Source organism: Galeopterus variegatus, unplaced genomic scaffold, assembly GCF_000696425.1.
Source record: "Galeopterus variegatus unplaced genomic scaffold, G_variegatus-3.0.2 Scaffold4439, whole genome shotgun sequence".
NCBI lineage: Eukaryota > Metazoa > Chordata > Mammalia > Dermoptera > Cynocephalidae > Galeopterus > Galeopterus variegatus.
The window spans coordinates 78,891-87,515 of record NW_007730550.1 but is presented as its reverse complement, the minus strand read 5'-3'; the positions used below and the strand labels follow the sequence as shown (position 1 = coordinate 87,515).

At 52.8% G+C, this 8,625-nt stretch overlaps 1 protein-coding gene across 1 annotated transcript in view; it reads left to right on the top strand.

Moving 5' to 3' along the window:
* CCDC88C (coiled-coil domain containing 88C) overlaps nucleotides 1-4,813 on the top strand; it is a 96,099-nt gene extending 91,286 nt beyond the window's left edge. Inside the window, 2 exon segments of the mRNA XM_008587571.1 lie at nucleotides 2,551-2,800; nucleotides 2,803-4,813. Coding sequence (XP_008585793.1) covers nucleotides 2,551-2,800; nucleotides 2,803-3,515 — 963 coding nt within the window. The 3' untranslated portion in view covers nucleotides 3,516-4,813.
* Nucleotides 4,814-8,625: the final 3,812 nt, after the last annotated feature.

Sequence of the window (8,625 nt, the reverse complement as noted above, 5' to 3'; positions counted from 1 at the left end):
GAATCAACCCTGGCGATCAATGGGGTGACAGATGTCACAGCCAGATCGCCCTCACATCTGAGCTGGCAGGTTATTGAGTGAATGAAATGCACTGTCCCACAGTTGAGACCTTTTAAGTGTTTTTAATAGTTCAATCTTTTCATCACATTCTCCTTAAGTAAACACAATTGGACTTTCTCTGGACCTAAAGCAAACCCTGTGCCCTGCGTTAATAGGATACAGTGACACGAGGACTATAAAATACTTGCTTGCTGGATATTTACTGAGCATCTACTCTCTGTTAGCCAATGTGCATGGTGCCTGCTCTTGAAAAACAAACAAAACAAAGTTCATCAGCCATTTTTTATTGCACGCTCGCTCGGCACCTAGCCTTGCAGTTGGCACAGAAGGGACTATGAAACATGGTCCCTGTCTTCCTTTCACTTATGTTTCTGTCTACAGAGCACTTACTACTTGTAAGGAGCTGCAGAAGCCAAGCTGAGAAAGACAGTGCCTGTTCTTGAGAAGTTCACAGTCTCATGCAGAGGTTCTCAAATGCAAGCGTGCTGCATCAGAGTCACATGGCGGGCTTGTTGGACCACACAGGCTGGTCCCTACGTTTCTGACTCAGTGGGTCTGATGTGGAGCTTGCTGAGAATTTGCATCTTTAACAAAATGCTAGATGAAGCTTTTGGTACTGCCCAGGTCCCACCCTATGAGACCACTAGTCTAATGGGCTGCAGGGGTGTCAGAGGTGCCTGCAGTTGGAAGGCTTTCCTTCTTCATCCTTTTCTGGTTATGTGCCCATTTCAGTGAGTTTCCTTTCCCTTTGCAGATGTTGAGGGCAGGTCCTGAGCAAAGGGGCAGGGCCCCTCCCGCTCAGCTCAGACTGCTCCCTGTAGTCACCATTCCTCAGCTCTGGACCAGTGCCTGTCCCTTCCCAGCTCCAGTGAGACCTGAACAGTCTCCCTGCAGCAGTTTCTTTTGGAAGCTGATGCTGGGCACCTGGCAGCCCACCCCCACCTCCCTTCCTCTGCCCTGGATATTGACCACCACCAGCCTCAGGCACCTAACACCCTGCAGCCCTCCCACAAGCAGGCCCCCAATGCAGGCAGTGGCTTCCTGTCTTGGAGAAGTGACAGTAGTGCCCCCCTGCCACCTCTGCTTCCTGAGTGTTAATGATGCTGGTAGGGGAGGGTTGTGAGCTCTGGGGCTCCATAAGCAGCCAGAGAGGGCTCCCCAACGGTGGGAATCAAATACTTAGAAGTGTGTGGAGAGGAGCTGGCTGGTGCGGAAAACAGCTCTGGAGTCAGATGGCCATCGGTGCTGGTGCCAGGCCTGCCACCCTCTAGATGTGTGGCTGCTTCACCTCTGTGGCCTCCCCTTCTTTACCTGTTAAAGGTCGTCCTAACGCAACCTTTAGTCAATCTTGCAAGGTTGATTTGAGAATGAAATGAGGGGATTTTACAATCACACATGTGCTTCTTAGAACTGGGCCTGGCCCCATGGTGATAAAGTGGTACCTGTGTGTATTAGTGATCACATGTCTTGCTGATGCCCACTGAAGTTCTGTAGCATCCAGCTGGTGTAAAACAGCAGATTGCATTTCTGTCAGGTTGTGTCCAGGGGTTTTCATGGGCAGGAATTATTGGCAGGTGAAGATTGCTCCTGAGCTGCTGGCCAGTCCTTTAGACTGACACCCCCTGACCCTCACATCCTGCATGAACCCACTTCCCTTCCCCCTCTTCCCGCATTATTCAGTCTCAGGAGAAATCTCTACCTGGCTCCTCCAGGCTGAGAGGTGCTGGCAGGGGGCTGCAGTTACCCCACCAGGGTCCTAGACCTTTGCCTCCATGCTCTGCCTGTTCCCAAGGTGGTGGCAAAGGACACCTCCCTGGACAGGGGAAGCACAGTCCAGGTGGCATCTTAATGGGACAGCCTGTCAGGCAGTGCCATGCCAGTAGACTCACCTCCCTGTGTAGCTTTGGCATTCCCACATTGGGGCCCTCTGGCTCCCACCCACCCCTATCCTGCCTTTCTTCCCTTTTCTCTGACCAGGAGAAGGTTGTGGGTGGCAGTGAGGGTTATCTTCCCTTGGTGGCCTGAGATGAAGTCCTTATGATGTTCCTGAGCCTGTTGCAGTGACAAGGGAAAGAAGGTCTGGTTCACATCACTCAGATTTCTAGCTCTGGCTCTGTGTGGTGGAAAATAGAGAAACACACTGAAACAGTTGGTTGTGGTCAGGCTTTGAGTACTGACCTTCCTATAAAGTTGGTCAGCTTTGTGGGAAGTCATCTCCCTCTCTAGATCTGTTTTCTTATTTGTAAAGTTAGGGGGCAGCATGGGTGACTTCTGAGGTCTTTCCCTGATGGTCCTCGTGCTGCCACAGCTTCTCACATCCTGACCAGGGCCGAGGTATGTGGCAGGGGCGACATGCATGCCATGTAGAAGCTGGCCGGGAAACTGCAGTCCTGCCCACGTGGGCCCCCAGGCCATCCTGGGTGGAAGGAGGCTGCGGGGACCCGCCCAGCCCTCATCCCTGCCTCTCTGATCTTCCTCCCTTCTCTGTAGGATACTCCCAGTTGCTGGGATGACCTACTAAGTGACTACTTCCAAAAGGCCAGTGATCCCCCGGCCGTCGGAGGCCAGCCAGGACCGCCCACCAGCTTTGTGGCCCCCACCATCAAGGTGGTCGTCAACACCTCTGAAGGGAGGCTGCTGAAGCCTGGGCAGCATGTGAAGCCGAACGTCAGACTTGCCGAGGCTGAGACCCCACCCAGTGCCCCCTCAAGACAGGCCCAGCCTCCCCAGAGCCTGTCTGCTGTACGCCCCCAACGTCCCACACACCTGTCAGCCGGAGTGCGTCCCTGAGCCGGGCCTTCAGCCTGGCCTCAGCTGACCTTCTCCGGGCCAGCGGGCCAGAGGCCTGCAAACAGGAGTCCCCTCAGAAGCTGGGGGGTCCTGAGGCCTCAGGGAGCAGAGAGACTGGAAGCCACACCGTGCAAAGCCCCGCACCCCCCAGCTCCCACAGCCTGGTCCGGGAGCGGACCCCACTGGTGGGGAAGGCTGGCGGTTCCTGTCAGGGCCCAGGGCCCCGCAGCCGGCCGCTGGACGTGAGGCGCTTCTCGCTGGCTCCCCCGAAAGAGGAGAGGCTGGCCCCGCTGCAGCAGTCCACCACAGCCCCGGCCATCGCCACCGCAGGTAGTGGCGTCAGCAGCTGCCCATCCCAGCACTTCTCACCTGCCGCAGTCCCAGCTGCCAGGACCAAGCCCAAGGTGCCCCCACACTCGGGGGAGGTGACCACCATCACCCCTGTCCGGGTGGGGCTCAGCCTCACAGAGGGAGACGGGGTCCCAGGGCTGGCCCATGGCGAGGGGCTCCCAGCCAAGAGCCCACGTAGGTCTCCAGACTCAGTCCCCCATGCCGGCCGGGGCCCTGAGGACTTCAGTCGAGGGAGCAGCTCCAAAAGCACGCCAGTGTCCCCGGAGCCAGGTGGGGACCAGCAGACTGTGTGGTATGAATACGGCTGTGTGTGATTCTGTCATGGATCAGCAGCTCCCGAACCTTCCAACTACTGACGCGCCTTCTGTGGCCTTTTCTCCGGCTCGCCTGTGGTACCAGCCAAGGTTTAGAAGGAGGAAGGGGATTCCCAGGCTTTTCTCCTGTTTGTTTTACAAATGAAAACACTGTGCCAAGCCCTGAGAGGATCACACTCCCAGGTGTGTAACGTGTCTTCTGAATCTGCAGCTTCCAGCAGCCGATAGCTCCCGAACAAGTCCACTTCAGGGGACGGCTTAGGATGCAATGACAAAACTGACCTACCCCAAAGCAGACACTATTTGAGGGTGCCCCGGTAGAACACTCATTTGCAACTTGTTGACCTCCATTAAAGAGTGTGCGCCCATACACACACTCACACGCACACACACGACGGGCTCACAAGGCTAAGCCCTCGTGGGTCTGGAAACACCACTTCCCCTCCCAAATGCTACTCAATCCTAGGAGAAGCCCCCGGCCAAACTACCATGATCTTGGAGGCTTGAGCAGACCCCAGAGTCAAGCTTGCTGTTAAAAAGCAGGAGTACTGCCTCTCCAGGTCCCAAGCACGTCCCTTCACCACGGGGCCCAGGGTGGCCTCAGGCATGTGCCTCCCTCCTCCAGCTGGCTCCTGGGCTCTGCACAGTGGGCTCTGGGGCCACACGGGGACCTGCCTTCCTAGCCCTTCCCTGGCTAACTTTTCTGCAAGCACTGGATCTGCCAGGCCTGGAGGGCAGGCAGGGCAGAGAGATGACGATGCCCCCCAGCCCCCTCCCAGTGAGTGTACATAGCGCCCAGAGGGGACACCTGTGCACGAGCAAGGTGCACACTTGTTTTGTATCGTGGCTACAGTGTCCGACTTCCCCCCCCTCCCAGACGGGATGTTGATTTATTACTTCTGAATAACTTTTTAGGGTGGAAACCAAATTTCTTTTAATATATTACATATATATGTACACACTCATGTGAAATATGTATACTTGAGAAGGGGCCTATTTATGTTCCATTGGGAGTTCTTTCCTATCAGGAATCTTACCTGCTGCTTTGTGTATTTGGTCAGATTCCTGACACATTGTTTCCTGTTGTAAAGGTGCTTTTCCTGGGGTGACTAAACCTGTTGAATTTTTTTTTTTTTTTTAAGATTTTTCCTTTTGATTTAATATACTGAGAAAGAAACGGGAGACTTCTGAATGTTAACAGGATCCATTTTAGGAGTGTTTTGAGTTGTGTATTGAATAGCCATTCATTCTGGAACACAAAGACAGGATTGTAATAAAGTGGAATGGAGCAGAAGCGAGTCCTAGTTTCCTCACCGCCCATTATTAGCAGCAAGTGGGCTGCCGGGGAGCTCGGCTCCTGCGTCTGCAGCACCCGGACTCCACCTCGGCAGCAGAAGCCACAGCTTACTTTGCTACTGGGCATGTGAAGCTGTTATACAACCACCCAGAGATTAATGTGAAGAGCAGAGTTTTCTTGTTTATTATACAACAGCTTTTCCCCCACCCCTGAGTTGCATTAATTTTAACATAAATTGATTTCCATTTTGATACGGAATTCATCTCTTATGACAGGAGCCCAGCTTAAAGTAGGTCCTTTTGATTTTCCCAAAGCTACTCCACTAGGAAATGCTGGATCTGGAATTCAGATCTTGGGGGCCTCAGATGCTTCAATCAGAGGGGCGGGTGGATATGAATATCCTCATATGACCAAAACCCTTTTAATGTTTTTCCTTCCAGCTGCTGCCTCAGAGTCTCCTTCCTTTCTCACCAAACTATTTTTCCCCCCAAAAGATGACTGGTAAGGGGATCTTAACCCTTGACTTGGTGTTGTCAGCACCACGCTCACCCAGTGAGCAAACCGGCCGTCCCTATATAGGGATCCGAACCCGTGGCCTTGGTGTTATCAGCACCGCACTCTCCCAAGTGAGCCACAGGCTGGCCCCAAACTTATTTTTTGAAGAGTCTCTTTCTTCCTGCTTCCTCGCCCATCTTTCCCAAGGTGCTGAGGTTTGTCCTTTTATCTGGCCACTCAGTGGGAACTGCCTTGAGCCAGACTCAGTGGCAGCATCTTGCCGTCTGTGTGGCCTTCGCACGGTTTGACACCTGGCCAGTCACCACTTGAAGCTCTCAGCCCCTGATTCTCCCATGGTTCCCCCTCCCTTCTAGGCCAGTCCCACCCTCGTTCACTCATTCTCTTAATTGTCCGAGGAAAGCCACCTGTGTGCTAGGCCTCCTTGGTCACTTCCCTTGCCTCCAGACCCCCTCCCTGAGCACTGACCACTCCAGTGTTGACCTCCAGCCCCAGCCTCTCCTGACCTCCAGGCCTGAGGTCACCTGCCTGGCTGCTGGCATCCTGGCTCATCCAGTGACCCCATCTGACGTGTACGGTTGCAGAAGCTGGAAGTTTGGGCTCGACCCCTCTCACACACCCCACATTTTATAGGTCACATCCTGCGCCTGAGAATGTGTTGGAATCTGGCCCCCTCCTCTCTAACTGTTCTTGTCCTAGGTCACACCCTTACCCCTGGGCTCTGGCAGTAGCTGCTAACTCTTTCCTTGCCTCAGACCCTCTTACTCTTTGGTCAACTCCAGCTGGCTTTTGGTCCTGTTGGTTCAGCAAGAGAGTTCCTGCTAATGTGCCCAATGGCCCATGTGTCACTAAACCAAAGGCAGCTTCTCAGCCCTCACGTCACCTGTCTAGTGCATTCACCTCAGGTGCCTTCCCTTTTGAAACACTCCCCTCCCCGCCTCTGCACTCGCCACACCCAGCCCTTTGCACACTCAGTCCTCACCTCGAGGCACTCCCAGCTCTCTTGCCGCTCTTCCTGCCCTAGACAAGCTCCTGCACATCCACAACCCTAATTACCAGCTATTCCCAGAAGACTCCGGACTTGTATCTCCAGCCCCAGCCTCTGCTCCCAGGCTCCAGATCAGTGTTTCCAAAGCAGATGCCCCAAAGGCGCCTCAACCTCAAAATGCCCAACACTCAACTCATCATCCCCCTCCATCAGAGCTGGGTCTTCCCCACCTCACCACACCCATCCCAGTCCACACCAGAGGATGCTCGGCGTCCCCTCCCTCTTCCGTGTCCTCCCTGTTACTCCACCAGCTGGCTTCAACTCAGACCTTGCTCACATCCACAGCTAGTCCCAAGCGAAAGTCCCCAGGGCAGGACCGTGGGTCGTGGGGCTGAGGGGAGCATCCCGGCTCATGCCCCCTCCCGGGTCCCAGGGCCCACCCTCCGCACTGGTGCGGTGTGTGACTTGGTGTCTGAGAAGCATCCAGGTGTCAGCTGGATACTCATGCTCACAGCTTAGGGGTGAGGTCTGGCTAGAGAAGGAGCTGGGATCATCTGTGGACAAGAGGTGTTCACCCTGGGGAGAATGTCTAAAAAATCAGAGCGGAGGACAAATCTTCGGGCGCATCCAGTCAATGGTAAACATCCAGCCAAATATTTACCTATCAGCCTTCCAGGGGAAGGGGAAGAAGATATATAAATTTTACTGGTATAAAAGATGTATAACACAATTTACAAGTAATAATGAAATATACAATACTTTTTATTGTAAGATCCATACAGCCAATTGATTTTCACAGAAAACTCTCATTGATTTTTGGCAAACTTGTATATTTGTAGCCAACCTTGGTTTGCAATTGACAAATGAGTAGCTCCAACATGAATGTTGGCTGATTATTTCTTTTATGCTAACCAGATGACAGGGAAACATGTCAAAGACGTATGTTAGAGCATCATTCATTGATGATGTGAATGACTTTGCTCAATCAGGTGGTGGTTTCTGAATGCCGGATGAATATTTCCTATTTTTTTGTGCTATTCGCATTGTAATGGCTACAGACATAACATTTTTTCGGATATAATTTTCATATCATAATAGACACCCAAGACACACTTTAAGATTTAATCTGCACTATTAAGATTTTCTCCATTACTCTCCTAATTAAGTCTGGAGACTCTAGACAGTGAAGAAAACATAAATCAAGCCCTGATTTGCAACACTTGCTGGTTTCTGTGGTGTAAATACTGTCACTGTGGCCTGTTTCAAGCTGCCAGCATGATGTCCCTAGACATGGCACTGGGAAAAGATGTGCGGTAGCACCGTTAGACAAGATCACCTCCGTACACATACAAGGCCAAATAATCTCAAAAGTAAGATAATGGTAAAATGATTAGGAAGTGATGTTTTGAGCATTTATTACCTTTGTTTTTAATATGCTATTTAATTGTAGGTTTACATAAGTTAATTTTTAATGATGGTTGTGTTTGACAACTGGCTTGCAAAATTCCTGGAAATTCACCAGTCTGCTCACAAGCCAGTGCAGGCCAGCTCCAGCACGGGGAGCACCACTTCTTAGGGATGTGCTGAAGAGGAAGAGACAGAACGATTGAGAAGAAAAGGCCAGAGAGGGAGGAACATGTGAGGAGAAGCTGGGCCCTGGGAGCCGTGTCGAGCTGACCCTCCTAGTCCACGCGGTGTGTGTAGACGTGTGAGACCCTTGACTGTTTCCCACTCATTCTGCCCTCCCACCCCAGGAGTGGCCTGAGAGGCACAAGAGCAGGTGGGTGGGACAAAGGGATCAGATTCGAAGTGTCAGGTGATTCAGGCCCAACTGTGGCTAAGAGAACAACCCGCCTCCTCCAAACTCAGCTGCCCCAAACTCAGTCCTGTAAGAGCCTGGATTTGAGAGCTGCGGTTTTCTTTCTGCACAGGGCACAGAGAATGGCCCGTTGGGCCATGGCTGGAGGCTGGGAAACTCTGTCCTGGCTTCTTACTCTCCTTCCACCCTCCCTTCTTGCCTTTCTCCAGACAGTAGAGCAGAAAGAGTCGGCCTGGGGAGGCCCGAGGCCAGGGACAGCCCATCACTTCTGCATCTGTCAAGTGGGGCTGTGGATAGCATGCACTCAGCCCTCTCCTTTCCAAGCCCCGGCTTTTAGACCGGGCCCTCTGAGGTCAAGTTCATCGTGTCCCATCTCAGTCTGAGAGCTGGCAGAAGCAAAAGCAGCAGCCTGCTCCCCATCTCCCCTCCTGCAAAGGGACCACAAATAAACGTGCAGGGGCAGGGAGAGGGATTTAGTCAGCCCTGTCCACCC